This window comes from Aspergillus uvarum (genome assembly GCF_003184745.1).
Source record: "Aspergillus uvarum CBS 121591 unplaced genomic scaffold BO82scaffold_74, whole genome shotgun sequence".
Taxonomy (NCBI): domain Eukaryota; kingdom Fungi; phylum Ascomycota; class Eurotiomycetes; order Eurotiales; family Aspergillaceae; genus Aspergillus; species Aspergillus uvarum.
Window position 1 is genome coordinate 152,895 of NW_020291371.1, and position 13,854 is coordinate 166,748.

A 13,854-nucleotide genomic window follows, 5' to 3' on the forward strand; every position below is an offset into this window, starting at 1 on the left:
CACAGAGTTATTGAAGATCGCCGTACAAAATAGTATTAGCTTTGCTGAATTCGATGCTCTGGCTGTTTGCTCTCAATGCGGCTATCACTTAATCTCTGCAAGCTCGTGATCAATACTGATTGTAATACCGCCTGCATATTTATAAGAGTATCTCAGAAGTCATGGATCGAAAGAGAGCTCGTATATTTTGTATACGATACACCTGCATCGTTCGAACTCTGACCACTAAGACAGCTTACAATTTCTCATAGTTCTGTGGCCCTTTTCTATGTTCTATCACTAAGATGACATTTGTTTTGGTGAATACACAACTATTGGTAGCACGGTATCTAGCAAAATGGTCTGTGAAATAGACATCGAGCTACAAGGGACTGAACCAAGCATTAAGCCCTCAAGCCGCCTGGCGACAGGTCTACATAATATCCGGGGAACGCCGCATCCAGGACTATCACTCAGGTTCATTTCTACTGGGATGCACATGTTAAATCAGATGGAACTATTAACTGATAAAGGATTCGGGTTTCCTGGCGAAACGACAAACTCACCTCAAACTCCTTGTTTTTCTTGCTGGAGGAACAAATGGCAGAATCACCCATAGCGTTATCCAGAATGCCGCCATATATCGTGAGCAGGAAGCTCTGAGGTCATGGAATCGAGAATTTCCTCCTCTGAAAAGAGGGCGCGATGAGTGAGTCGACATGTCTAGGCCTATCAGCGGCGTTAGTTACGCACATGGCAGGACATGACTATGCCGGTGTTTAAGCTCACAAGTTTGGAAAGACCCTGTGCAGACTGCGGGAGAATGTTGGCATGCCCTTGAACTAACTCTACTTTATTATCACATCCAACGTTAATCACTAGTTGTATGCTGTCGGGTATCATGGATGATAAGGCCCATGTAAGGTGAGCGGCAATGACGGCCTATTTGGGTGAAGGTTGCCGATAGCCCTGACTGGGCCTGCCTCGCCGCATATCCCTTGCACTACATTATCTAAACTGTGCTTTAATCATGGAATAAAAAGGCGGGCAAACATTCCCCGGCCGAAAAACACATGGCTACGATAACGAGATCTTGAACTGTTCAGTTCAGTCGTCGGTGAAAGGTTGTAAGATGCATCTCGATTCCTAATACAACTTGAAGCAGCCGACTACCCTTGACACTTTAAGTCACCACGAAAGCAATAATCTGGCTATGGGCTAGGATCTGACCTTAGTGCAACTCGCATATATCAGTATCTAATTAGGATTACTTGGGCAGTTGTTGTTGGGCTATCCCAGTGCTACCTGGCGATTCTGTATAGTATGGATATGACTTTTCCATCGTTGACTCAACCGATTGGTCCGTGAGGCTATTCTTCTGGCGCAAGCGACCTGTTTCTTACAATCACTGTCTTTTGTTCCTGTTTTGTTCTCTTCTTGTATGATTTAATGAAACCAAGGATAGAATATATCCCACGGTGAAATCCCCAGTCGTTCAGTTCTCAACCCACCGTACATAATGCATTGTTGATGGATATCTCCACTACCGAGGAAAGTCAAGTTCGCTTCGCATTTTTGACCTGCTCCCCAAATATGCAATGCCTTTTCACCATTTTATACCTTCTTGCCCTTTGATTTTTTCACTCCATCGAGTTTTCAATTGCTTCATCGTTTTCTGGTTCCCATTATTCAGATGTCGACTATGGGGCCAGCAGGGGGCGTATGATCTGAGCCCCAATCCTCATGGTCGACATGGCGTAGTCTCACGAATGCCAGATCCAAGACCAAAGCCGAGATCGAAAGAGCGGCACCAAACCAGAGGGCAGCCCTATAGCCGGCGACTTCAGACTCCCGGTGCTTGGCCACCTGAACCTCAACGATGCCCGCAAACCCGAGCCCAAGACTATTGCCATAGAGATTCAACGTTCCGATCAGGCTGCCCGCAACCCCCTGCTCGTGTTTCTGGACGCTATTGCTGGCAATGATCTGAGCGGCGACGTAAACGAAATCGGGGCAAAAACTGCCGAGCACAGTCGAGGGGAAGATCTGGGCCCAGTACATCTGCTGCTCCGGCATGGTCGCTAGCAGCACCAGGGACGCCAGGGAAGCGAGGCATCCCATGGCGAGGATATACTGCGCCTCCAGGTGTGGGATCAGCCAGGCGGCCCCCGTCACCGCAATCGACGCCCCGAGGCCGTAGGGAATCCACCCCACTGCGACATGAAGGACCGTCCAATCGCGGATCAGCTGTTCCCACGCCACCATGTACCACAGTGAGATTCCAACGGACATGTATATGAAAAGGACGACCAGAATCAAAGCCTTGAAACTGGGGGCCTGGAAGATTTTCACCGGCATGATCGGCTCCGCAGCATACCATGTTTCCCAGACGAAGAAGAGGATTATCATAATCACTGAGACCACCAAGATCACGATAGTGCTTGGTGTCTCCCATCCAGTAGACGGGGCCTGGCTGGGTTATGAAGAAAATCAGTTATAGACAGCGGCAGTATTGGGGTAGAGTCACCATACTTCCATGCAACATTGAACAGAATAAGCCCACCCAGGCCAAGCACGGCGCCCACGTAGTCCACTTTGCCATCTTTGGCCAATCTCTCCTCGGGCGGGGCGGCAAAGAAAAGCCCCCCAAAAGCTGCAACGCCTAGACACGCACTGATTCTGTTTCAGTTCCTGGATGTGAGGTTTTCTCGCAGGGGCATTCTTTCCGCCCATCGATGACTCACATGATCACGAAAATCCATTTCCAATCCGTAGATTCCAAGATCGCTCCGGTGATCAATGCTCCGATCAAAGCGCCTATGGGCGGTGACGCTGCAAAGAGGGCCAGAGTATAATTCCGGGCTCTGCCCGGCGGGATCATGATGGTAAGCACCGCCACGGCGTTCGGCATGAGGATTCCCCCTCCGATCCCGGTCATCGCACGCATGGCGATGAACGACGCATACGTGGTGCAAAATGCGTTGCAAATCGAGAAGATAACGAAGATCGCTCCCCCCAGCAAAAGGAGTCTTTGGTGGCCATAGATTGCTCCTAGCCGACCGCTAATCAGAACGAACGCACTCTGGGTCAGTCTGTTATAGAATTTATCAACTGAAGCTCTCAGGCCTAGCAGTCCCGCACTCGGCACTTAGTTTCCTACAGTATAAGGCACGGTTGCAATTCATTTCTGCCCGGTTTGGGGGCACATACCCATACGCGGCCGGCATCCAGTTCGCTTGTGAAGCTCCGACTTTCCGGCCGAGTCGAGCACTGAATCCATAGCCGCCGGCTACGGTGGCAAACATTGAAGTAAACTGACGGAGGCGTCGATGTTAGACAGCTTCCTCATGATTAACGGAGAGAAAACCCCTGAAGAATGGGATTTTTTGTGTGCGTGAAGGGTGCAGACCTGGATCAAATTGCACAGGAGTATCAGGCAAGTGACTAGTCCCTGCCTGATCTTTCCTGGCGGGGCTGGACAGTCGATGTCTAGAGTCTCCCTCTGTTGAGTTTCTGAGGTCACAACCCGGCTCACAATTGAGAGTACATCATCGCCGTACCCTTCATGGGCCGCCAAGGCTTCAGGGTTCCGCATGTTTCTCTAAAGAAGAGCGCGACGACGAAAGAGTCTGGCAATGGAACTGAATGGCAGGATAATCTGGGAAATACATATCCCGCCGAGGTCATAAGGACTCATATGTCCTAAGACCAATGCAAAGGATGGGGACAAAGGCCTGCGATGCGATATCGGGAGATGGGCTACAGAGGCCATCGGCTAACACCACCAAATCGGGTTAGATTGAATCTATTCAATCGCCATTTCACCTGGGATCATTATCCATACACATGAAATTATTCTTTCTACAAAATATAGAGAAAGCGCCCTTGTGGTACGCATTGATTCTCTACTTACTTTTTTCTCTCTTTTGTTCTCTTCTTTCCTTTTTTCTTTCTCTCTTTTTATTGAAGGAGGAGAAAGGCCTACCTAATAGTGATTGCCAATGAAAACGGTTCCACTAAAAATCATGTCTAACACATTCGAATTGCATATATTGGCAAGTATGTTGGGACGTGCATACCACAATCCACAATGGAGTGGATGGAAGCTAGTCCATCCTTATCTAATCGAGCTCTGGGGCGCTTCTATAAAAGGGCATCTTTACCGATAAGGCGGGGTATCAATCAATTTCTTCCCCGCCCTACTGATCAGGATTGCCTGGGCTTTCGGGTCGCTGCAGTGGTACAGCAGAGACACCCATCATGCCTAACAGCCATGGCGATAACCTCAGAAAGCGATCCAGAAGTGGTAGGCTCTTTTTCCCAATGCTGAGGCTTCATCCTATCTCTTCCGGTTTGACACATTCGGATCGGTCTAGGATGCTGGACATGTCGAAAACGGCATCAGAAGTGTGACGAGCAGAAGCCAACTTGCTTGAACTGTCGCCTGCGCGGAGTCGACTGCGGAGGGTATGGCATCGTCCTGACCGACTTCACAGCCCGTGGCAGTCGGAAAGGACAGATGGTGTCCAAGATCAAGAGAAACCGACCCGCCGGCCACGAAGTAGATGTCATTCCACGGGCCTCACAACCGAGTCCTACGTCAGGCTTGGAAAGTATGGAAATTGGCGAGATCGTGGATTCGCCTTTCGAGGTGATAGAGGACTCCTTTCTTCTAGATCTCGATTCGCATTGGGATGAAGATCTAGACTGGACCGTTTCTGTCGAACCTGAGGTGCAACGCAATGCCCTCCTATCTCCCATTGTGGCCGAGGCAGCAGGGGACTGCTTTGCAGATCCTGTGCACGCAGTGGAGATGTCAACCCTCGACCCTTCCCTCCTTTTCATGCATGAGCCAATAACCCTGCCACCGACTCCTCAGGACCCTTTTGACCAGTATTTATTCACCTACTGTGAGTCTCAGTCCACTCTCCGGGACACCATTGGCTGAGCGACACGGTGACCTTTTTTCTTCCTTTCTAGATATGGAAACCCTCGCCTTGCGACTGTACCCAGTCAAAAAGGACCAGAATCCTTATCGTACAATCTATGGAGCTCTTGCAACCGAGTCGGAACCTCTATTGAAATCAATCATGCTAGCTTCTGCACTGCATCTCACTAAACAAGGACGTTTACCCAGGTTTGCCATCAAGCCCTACCGCATAGCAGTGCAAGAGTCATTTCGCGAGGCCTTGAAAAGCCAGGATGAAGCATGGAGCCTGGGAGTAACTGTTCTTCTGTCCGTTGTCTTTGATGTATGCAGTCTTCTTCCCGTCATGCAGAAAGCGCATTAACTCGCCACAGATCATCGGCACCGGACTGGCGACATGGAGCTCGAAGCTCATAGGCTGTCGTCGACTGTTGGAAATCGCTTTCTCAGCCTCGACGAGTACCAAGGCCCTCACCGGCCTGCACTGTGTGCTTCTTCAATACAACTGGGCAGTCACGATGGGCAAGACCCTGGTTAGAGGCTTGGTACCGGAGGAAACTCTTAACGAGCTTAAATGCATCGATGAATGTGAGAACCCCTCCCTATTGATTTAGTTTTATACTTAATCCTGCTCAAAAACTGATGCCACGCCTTTCGATCTGGGATTAGTACCATCCCGAGGCAGCTCCACCGAAGGGCTAGAGATGGCCTCTCATCAGCGTCAATGGTGGGACAACTTGCCCGACTATCAGATGCATCTTTTCCTGCGCGAGGCGACCGATCAATCCCTTGCCGTAGCTCGAATCAGCACTACTGGATCTACGGACGAGCTACTGCGCTTGATGCCCCGGATTGCAGATTTGGTCAACAGGATCCGGCAATGGCATCCGAATATATCCACGGTTCCCGCAGAGTTTGTCAGCTCCATTCAGCACTTCAATGGTATCTGGAAGGTCGGCATGCTGTGTTTTGTGTACAGCGAGATATATGCTCTCGGACCCAACGACGATCTGATCAAGGACTTGGTGCAGTCTTCTATGGAGCCGCTGGACAAACTGTCCTGGCTTCAGGCTTGTTTGTTCCCCCTGTTCATGATTGCCCTGCATGCCCGCACCGAGCAAGCACGCTCAAGGTTTGAGGCGAAGTTGGCTGAGATGCACACGGTCCTGGAATTTCAGGGACCGTTATCCGTGATATCAATTCTCAGAGCCATATGGCAACAAACGAGTGCCACTCACGAGGGTAGGGTACAATGGAGGGAGGTCATCAGGGACCTAGGAGCGGAGATCAACGTTTTACTCTGATGCGCTGTTTGTCGACCACGGTTCTGTGACGCTAAATATGTGGAAGACTGCAGCCACTTTGTACACTTACCTGAAAAGTCCAAATGTAGGCCTCAACTGCTCTTGCTTTTGACTTTTGTCACTGATAGTACGTTTTCATGGGTGCTGTCCTTTCGTTATAAATACGTAATTAATCAGAAAGAAAGATACAGAGGCCGCCAGTGAACTCACTCCACATACACCGGACTGGCCGCCCGCATATGAGCGGTGAATGAAGATTGTTACTTTATAGGTCAAGTTATCAACATGGAATATCCAGGCTACTTGAGCAACCAAATCACGCAAATTCGACATTACCTGCCAGGCCAAAGCACCTGCATGTTTATTGGTCTGCGATAGAGCTTATGTAAATGCTTATCAGTGACAAAGGCGTCATAGTACAACATTTCCTTTCTTGTCCCTAATATGCTATCAAGATATCTTATCTTTCATGATAGGAACTCGAAACCAAAATCAAACGCCGACATCCTTTCAGCCCAAAGTAGCGAGCGAGGGGGCTAGACAAGTCTTTCCTTCTTAAAGGGCAGACGCATAATGCTATGGGTCCTTGCAAGATTTAAGCGAATCTGCGAACAAGCTTAACATATCATCTTCGCTATGTCGATACAGCCTGAATCACATTCACCCCACATATTTGGCCTCTGGAGTGCGATCGGTCTAGGGTGGCTGACTCTCAATGTCTTTGGGACCCTTTCATTTATCATCGTTGTCGGGCTACCAGCCGGCGGTGTCCCGGTGATACTTTATGGATTGTACGTACAAACCACCATACTACCGTGCATGCCAGAGAAACGTCTTGAGGCCCTATGGCCTTTCGCATCTGACCGTCATGTGGACAGCATCGGCTCCAATCTCGCGGTGATCTGCATGGTGATGACCTTCGCCCAGTGTGCATCAAGGTTCTCTACTGCAGGTAAGCAGTGCATCATTAACTCAACAAAGATGTACTATGCGGCTTTAGATCAGCTCATGTAAGACTAGGCGGCGCCTATCACTACGCATGCTTTCTGATCCCTCCCCAATACCGCCGTCAGATAGCGTATCCTCTCGGCTGGTTGAACTATCTCGGCTGGATTTTCACCCATGCGGGCGCGTGCGCAATTGTTGCTACCTTGACGCTAGGGTTAATCAAATTGTGCAACCCGGAGATTGATGTATCGCCTCGCTGGAAGCTCTTCGTCGTCTACATCTCCATCAACACCTTATGCTGGCTGTTCAATCTCGTGGCTGTCCGCGGTATTCCGACGATGGAACTCCTGGGCTGTGAGTATCATAAGCAATCTGGCCTATGTAAAGCCCTGAGTAGGGTAGTATGACTGACGTGATGTCTACAGGCTATGCGACAGCCTTTGGATTTGTGGCTTATACCATCGCTCTACTGGTCAAGGCTCCCAAGGCTGATTCGAAATCGGTGTTTGTTCAGGTCAACGATGAAACGGGGTAAGCAAGGCATCCATAGTGTTCCCACATGTGCCCTCGGGGACAGAAAATGCTAAGGGCTTATCTGGCGAATAAAAAAAGATTCCAGTCGCATGGCTTCGCGATTCTGCTCGGGCTGGTCAATAGCTTCGGAACCATGATGGGGTTGGATGGGCCAGCTCATCTCGCAGAGGAACTGCCCCGGGCGAAAATCCTACTCCCGCGAATAATGATGATTGTCATTCTTTCTCAGTTCGTCGTCGGGCTGGTGTGGATCATCGTCTTGGGCTTCTCTATTACTGACGTGTCCGCTATCACAAGTAGCGCCACACGGTATGCTGGATTTCTTTCCTTCCCCATCCACCCCCAAATTCGCTTAAGGTACATCACTGCTGATCACAACCATGCAGAGTGCCTGTGCTGGAAATTATCCGACTCGGAACAGGAAGTAATGCAGCCGCCATCGCGTTTTGTCTGATTTTGATTATCAACAATGCTACCTCGGCTCTAGGCAGTGCAGTGACCATGAGTCGACAGGGCTATGCGTTCGCTCGAGACGGTGGCTTATTTTGGAATGCTCAGTAGGTCCGATGGAATTCTTGGGATTGGTAAAAGCACTCGGTGTCGAAGCCCTAACAGATAATGCGCTGCGCTAGGCTCACAAAACGCTCATCGAATTCCAATCTGCCATTTTGGTCGATTACCCTGCCGTCCCTGGTTTGCGCTCTTGTCGGATTGATGTACGTATCATTGGAAGATATCCTTCTCTCTATCTCTGTCGCAGTGGGTGCCCGATCTGACATAAAGTCCAGCTATCTCTTTTCCAGCTCCGCCTACAACGCCTTCGTCGGGTCGCAAGTTACGTGTATGATCATCAGCTTCGGTATGATATTTAACACCCTTTGGAAGTCCTAGCGACGTATGAAAGACGCTAACAGTGGGATGGTGCAGGCTCTCCGGCCCTGATTCTTCTTATCACCGGAGGCCAACTATTGCCCGCATGTGATCGATGGAACTTTGGGGTCTGGTCCACCCCGATCTACCTCATTTCGGTGCTACACGGCTCTGGTGATGGGCTGCTTGGCATTCGCAATGGCACTTGCGTGGGTGTTGGAAGGGCACAGATCATTTTCGCCTCCGTCAAATGACGTTGTGTTGACCGGAATTATCCCAACATTGAGCGCGATGGAGCCGGATCCTGAGGCAGGTGAAGCGAAGGCTACTTCGCCGGCTAAACAACCGGGGTTCGAAAAGGGGGTATCTATCACACCCATCGCGATGTGATATAAGCTCCAGATCCAGCTACAAGCACTTTGACCTTCTGCCAGGATCATGGTGAACTTGACTCATATATGCAGGTTGTCTGACGTAGACCGGTCTGAATAAGGGCTTATGTTGTCAAATTCAATCCCACGCAGATTATATAGCTGTTGTCCTCCATAATATTGACTCAATTCCTCTACAACCTCTGGTGTCTCTACTTGTACATCCTTGCACTTCAAAAGACTTGGGAAATGACAGGTATTCTAACAGGGCTAAAATGAGGTATATAAGTCTAGGTGTGCATCCCTCCATGAAAGATGTGTGGAAGTACATGTATAAGTAGTTAACCTAACTTGGTGGAGCAAAAGGCGTCACCAAGTTGGGTCTAGAGCGGAAAAATGGAAGTGGCTACCTTATTAACCCAAGTCCCCTTCCGTACTAGGTGTAAGCACTAAGTACCTCCAAGTAGGATGGATCTAGTCTAGGCTCCAAGTGAGGGTCTTCTAGGCATCCTTTATGTGGATCAGGATCAGACCCTATTAGCGTCCCGCCACCACCCGATCACTCCAAAATAAAAAGGCCACATCGCGCCCCTCTAAAAGAAAACAAAAAACGATCCAAAAACAAAAAGCCATAATTTCATCCAGTGTGTTCGACTTCGACACTCTCCATTCTTACAGTAATCGCAAATGGCCACTCTTCCAACCATCTCCAAGGCCATCGCGGTGCTATTCCTGGCCTCATGGACCGCAACCGCTCTCTCCTTTGCGGCCCTGGACGCGCTCAACTCCGATCGGGGCATGCTTAGCCTGATCGTCCCCACAAGCCTTCTCACATTCCTCATCTGTCGTCTATTTATCGCATCGCAGCCATCTGCCAATTCTGGGACTGCAAACACCACAGTCGCGCAAACCATCACCACTGCGCATCGCCACTCGCCGCGCAACGCGCTCATCCTGCTCCTGTTTACCCTCTCCTGGCTCTATGAGCTACTCTTCAAATGCGTCGGCATGTTCATCGTAACGCTCGTTGGCGGCTTTCTTTTCACGGCAATCCACAACGATGCCTTCGTGGAGAAGAATGATACCGCAAGCGAGACGCAGGATGTCAGCGAACTCGAGTCTTCGACGTTGGCGGGGTTGAACGACTTCCAGGAGAAGACCGGGGTCGATCCCACGCAGATCGTCAAGGCGATCCCCCCGCGCGCGCTGCTCTACCTTGTTCTTCTGGTGTGGGTCAATCTGGCGACCTTGGGGCTCTATATCTTGCGGCTGGCTTGGAAATCGTTGATGACGGTGCTGGGGGGTCCGATTATGGCTCCTGCGGTGGCTGATGAGAAAAAGTAGAATAGGGGGTTCGGGGTTGTTATCAATGCGATACGTCAATTAGATGGCTTTTGGTATTGATATTTCAAATGGTACTAATCTTAATCTTACGAATGTTCCACCCAGGCGGGGACCAGGTAGAAGCGATACTAGCTTTCCCATTGACCTATATCCAAGGGTGTCATTTAGTGAGGACAAGCACCTACTTCATAGCGTATCGTGCACATCACACCCCACAGACTGAAAGACGGCCGCCTCCTTAATCGTCCTCACCCGCTCCGTCAGCGAAAAGCTCGCCTCCAGGTAATTGACCGCGTAGTACCAATCCCCATCCCACAAGACAAACATACTCGGCAGACCCCGCGGAATCAGCATCAACGCCCCATCATCATCTGCAGGCCTGTCGCTGAAGCCCAGCCGATACCACCGCTCGCACGTCTCACACGCACTCCGCATGGTATGGTCGAGGTATTCTCACTCCAGGTAATCCGCTAGACCCATCGTCACAACCAGGTATCCCCCTTCGTTCGAGCTGAGCCGGGTCTTGCCCTGGCAGGAAGACAGCTGGAATCGAGCTCCATAGTTGTACGGCCAGCTTTGGAAGGCCAGCTCGCCTCCGAAGTTATGCGCGTCCCCAGAGTTGCGGAAGCCGCTGTTGATGGCATAGAGAACGAAGCTGGTATCGGGCTGGTAGAGATCTGTTCCGTCGGCCGAAATGAAGACTTGCTCAAGTCTACTTGGAGGCGGAATCAAGGGTGGGGCCGTTGCGTTGCAGTTGTTGTCTGTGGCGGTGGTTGAGTCACTTGGTCGTCACCCGGATCAAGCTGGACGTGCAGCGCCTCGCTGATGTCTGTCGTCCACTGTCCGTCCTTCGAGAGATAATTTTGTGTCCCAGGCTGACAAACATAGAAGACATCGTCCTTGTAGTCCGGATGACCTTGAAGCTCTCCAATGTATGTTTTATCGTAGAATGTTCGGTCTCATCGGTCGAGAGGTGGAATATGCTACCCTTCCAGTGATAGTCGCGTTCCAGTATGAACCGGCTATTCTCATAGTGGACGGCGAGGTATCTTCCAGTCACTATAAATCGAACAGGGTCCCTGGCGTGCTCATGTTGCAAGAAAGGCTGTTCTATGATCTGGATGCCATGCTGAACATGCTGCACGTTGTGGGAGATGTACGCAGTTGAGCGTTGGGTCCGGGGTTTCAGGGTTCTTTTATACGCCATGTAGGTCCCGAGCAACCTGTTCACGCTATTCTGCATTGCGGTGCCTCGTGAAACTTTGAACTTAAACTGCATCGCCTAGCCTCGGGTGAAACAGTCTAATCATGGTGTTCCTGAGTAATAGAATACACTTTCAATCCAAGTTCAGATAAGATATACGGGAGGGGTTGAGGAGTTGAGGAGCTCATCTGAGCCAAGCCACCATACCAGTATCATCATCCATCCATAACGGACGTGCCTTCGAGCAACTCCAGGTATTTACTTTGAATCTGCTGGCAAACACCCCAGATCCTCCGTCGATTGGCCAATCCAAAGATATAGTCGTCATTTTCAGACGTATATCGGCTTTTCTGATCAATGTTGAGCAGCAGCTCTGAAGCCCGAGATTCCGCCTCCTGGGATTGGAAAACGTTGTAGTCCGCAAGTTCCCATAGCCACGGCACCTCGCATTCCAACTTCCGCCTCCAAAGTCTGGCAGTCAAGGGAACCGCATGCATCACCGCAGAAGCAGCCTTCACAGCAAGGATCGAGCCAGCTGGCAGGGCTATGAAAATCTCATGACGAAGCTCAATTGGCAGTCGACTGAATATATCCTGTCTTGGAGGCCATGCCTTCGCCATCGACTCATTACTCTTCCCGCGAAACTTGGCGATCTTGCTGAGTTGAGCATCCAATTCGGGGATCTTGACCGGGTTCACCATCAGGACCTCACAAACCTTAGCCGATGGTCTCTGACGCACGATCGCAAACAGGGTGGTGGCTGTAACTTACCTCTTCGCCCTTGTTGGCTTTCCAGTATTGTTCTTCCGGCGGATTGGGCGCTCCGTAGTCCACGTTGAGCCTGACGTAGCCCGCATCATGCAAAGCATCAAATGCGTTGAAGAGAACTTCGCGTTGGAGCTGCCTGGACACTTTCCACAGACATCGCAGAAGAATTTCCTCGTAGCAGATGGAATGGAAAGGAAAGACATGCGGTGCCTCCTCGTCGTTATAATCCTGGTATCTATGGGTGTGTTTTAGAGTGGGTCTGGGTAGGTCAACAGTGGAAACTTACGCTACTAGACTAATCTCCTCTTGAGGTTCCAGATCAGGGCGCTCCATGACAAGGTTGGGATCTGGAGAGAGCATAAATTAGCCCGAGCCAGGTTGATCGCCGGAAGGCCTACCATTTCCGATGACAACATCTATACACCCCTGATTTGGAAGGTTAGCCGGTAGTAGACTGATTCTCGGATGGGTAGGTATTATAGCCTTACTTACCATGTCCGAGTAACAACCAAGACCAGTTAAGTACGATCTAGCATTAATAAGAACACATGTCGTTTGCAATGTCAAGAGGAAGGCAACGGTAGCGCACTTATCGGTTGCGGGTGAGTCTGCATTGATCCCTAGAGCACGGACTTCATCGAGCCATTTCAAGCTGGAGTTTTTGAGGATCTCGTAGCGGTAACGATTCCCCTCGGTTCCTTCCGGGTCAATATCCACCCGGCTAGAAAAAGGGGCCCCGCAAATCGCACAGTAAATATCCCAGTCTCCCATTCTTAGTTGGTGCTTGAAGTGCGAATCTTGGTGATTGATTAAGCTTGCCAGGGAGAGCCCTCGCATAAGGCGAAGAGGGTGGGGAAAGAAAGGGTTGGGAGATTTATAGAACTTGTCATAAAGCGAGATTCCAGGCAGAAACTACTGGGTGCCTAGAAGGAGATACTAGTATTTAAGGTTGTTTGTCACGTTTGTTTTAATTTGGCATGTGTGGTTTGGGATCTGGTGCGGGAACATGCCTTGCGGAAAAAGGGCCTATTGCACGACGGCATCTGCGATGATCAGGAGTTGTTACATAGTCAATTTCTGGAAAGCGATAAGGAAAAGATAAAAAGATGAATGTATGTCCGTTGTTATGGAACAAAATAGAGATGGCCAAAAAGAGAACAGATGTGCTCCCACGCGGATTCGAACCGCGGACCTCATGATTACTAGTCATGCGCTCTACCAACTGAGCCATAGGAGCCGATTTGTTGAGGAGTTACTATCATGCCCAAATATATACGCTATTTACTCTGGCAGACTCACTTGGAATTGGCCTTCATCAAGACCGCTAGCTGTCCTGCAAGTGGATTGGTAGTACTAAATAACTCTATCAAAATGGAGGTGGTCTTACTCATCGTCCAACTGGAACAGGTTCAGTTAGATGAAGGCTCATCAAAACTGTCCCTTTTCGTGAGCGTGATGTTGAAGGGGCAAGATGGACGTTTATATATACTAGGAAGGTACTGCTCCTCTTGCACCGTGCCGATAGCTTCGTGGACGTGTTAGAGGTAAAATCAGTCGTGCCCATTGAATCAGATGCATTGAACTCGTACTCTTCAGTACTAGAAT

General features: G+C 49.9%; 6 protein-coding genes and 1 non-coding gene across 7 annotated transcripts; 3 read left to right on the top strand and 4 right to left on the bottom strand.

Moving 5' to 3' along the window:
* Nucleotides 1-1,668: 1,668 nt before the first annotated feature.
* Nucleotides 1,669-3,574, bottom strand: BO82DRAFT_294948 (MFS general substrate transporter; the record flags this gene model as incomplete). Its single annotated transcript, XM_025631839.1, has 5 exons — nucleotides 1,669-2,452; nucleotides 2,512-2,652; nucleotides 2,724-3,071; nucleotides 3,190-3,293; nucleotides 3,389-3,574. 5 exons carry the CDS (start codon nucleotides 3,572-3,574, stop codon nucleotides 1,669-1,671), a joined length of 1,563 nt encoding a protein of 520 aa, XP_025487215.1.
* Nucleotides 3,575-4,239: 665 nt separating this feature from the next.
* Nucleotides 4,240-6,210, top strand: BO82DRAFT_395733 (Zn(II)2Cys6 transcription factor; the record flags this gene model as incomplete). Its single annotated transcript, XM_025638804.1, has 5 exons — nucleotides 4,240-4,285; nucleotides 4,356-4,889; nucleotides 4,960-5,231; nucleotides 5,281-5,494; nucleotides 5,576-6,210. The coding sequence occupies 5 exons, from the start codon at nucleotides 4,240-4,242 to the stop codon at nucleotides 6,208-6,210; spliced, it is 1,701 nt and encodes a 566-aa protein (XP_025487216.1).
* Nucleotides 6,211-6,846: 636 nt separating this feature from the next.
* On the top strand, nucleotides 6,847-8,816 carry BO82DRAFT_406628 (uncharacterized protein; the record flags this gene model as incomplete). The annotated part of the gene is made up of 9 exons (XM_025639576.1): nucleotides 6,847-7,001; nucleotides 7,089-7,162; nucleotides 7,231-7,512; nucleotides 7,584-7,689; nucleotides 7,771-8,001; nucleotides 8,079-8,249; nucleotides 8,325-8,408; nucleotides 8,481-8,551; nucleotides 8,620-8,816. The coding sequence occupies 9 exons, from the start codon at nucleotides 6,847-6,849 to the stop codon at nucleotides 8,814-8,816; spliced, it is 1,371 nt and encodes a 456-aa protein (XP_025487217.1).
* Nucleotides 8,817-9,532: 716 nt separating this feature from the next.
* BO82DRAFT_358653 (uncharacterized protein) lies at nucleotides 9,533-10,410 on the top strand. Its single transcript, XM_025636355.1, has one exon. The coding sequence runs from the start codon at nucleotides 9,621-9,623 to the stop codon at nucleotides 10,275-10,277; it is 657 nt and encodes a 218-aa protein (XP_025487218.1). The 5' UTR covers nucleotides 9,533-9,620; the 3' UTR covers nucleotides 10,278-10,410.
* A 53-nt stretch (nucleotides 10,411-10,463) lies between these two features.
* Nucleotides 10,464-11,520, bottom strand: BO82DRAFT_406630 (uncharacterized protein; the record flags this gene model as incomplete). Its single annotated transcript, XM_025639577.1, has 3 exons — nucleotides 10,464-10,656; nucleotides 10,735-10,989; nucleotides 11,060-11,520. 3 exons carry the CDS (start codon nucleotides 11,518-11,520, stop codon nucleotides 10,464-10,466), a joined length of 909 nt encoding a protein of 302 aa, XP_025487219.1.
* A 176-nt stretch (nucleotides 11,521-11,696) lies between these two features.
* Nucleotides 11,697-13,078, bottom strand: BO82DRAFT_395735 (uncharacterized protein; the record flags this gene model as incomplete). Its single annotated transcript, XM_025638805.1, has 6 exons — nucleotides 12,839-13,078; nucleotides 12,742-12,778; nucleotides 12,648-12,675; nucleotides 12,536-12,596; nucleotides 12,253-12,484; nucleotides 11,697-12,212 (listed from the first exon to the last, which is right to left on the bottom strand). Exons 1-6 carry the CDS (start codon nucleotides 13,018-13,020, stop codon nucleotides 11,697-11,699), a joined length of 1,056 nt encoding a protein of 351 aa, XP_025487220.1. The 5' UTR covers nucleotides 13,021-13,078.
* A 335-nt stretch (nucleotides 13,079-13,413) lies between these two features.
* On the bottom strand, nucleotides 13,414-13,486 carry BO82DRAFT_t290. Its single transcript has one exon. It is a non-coding gene; the product is annotated as a tRNA-Thr (tRNA).
* Between the last annotated feature and the right edge of the window lie 368 nt (nucleotides 13,487-13,854).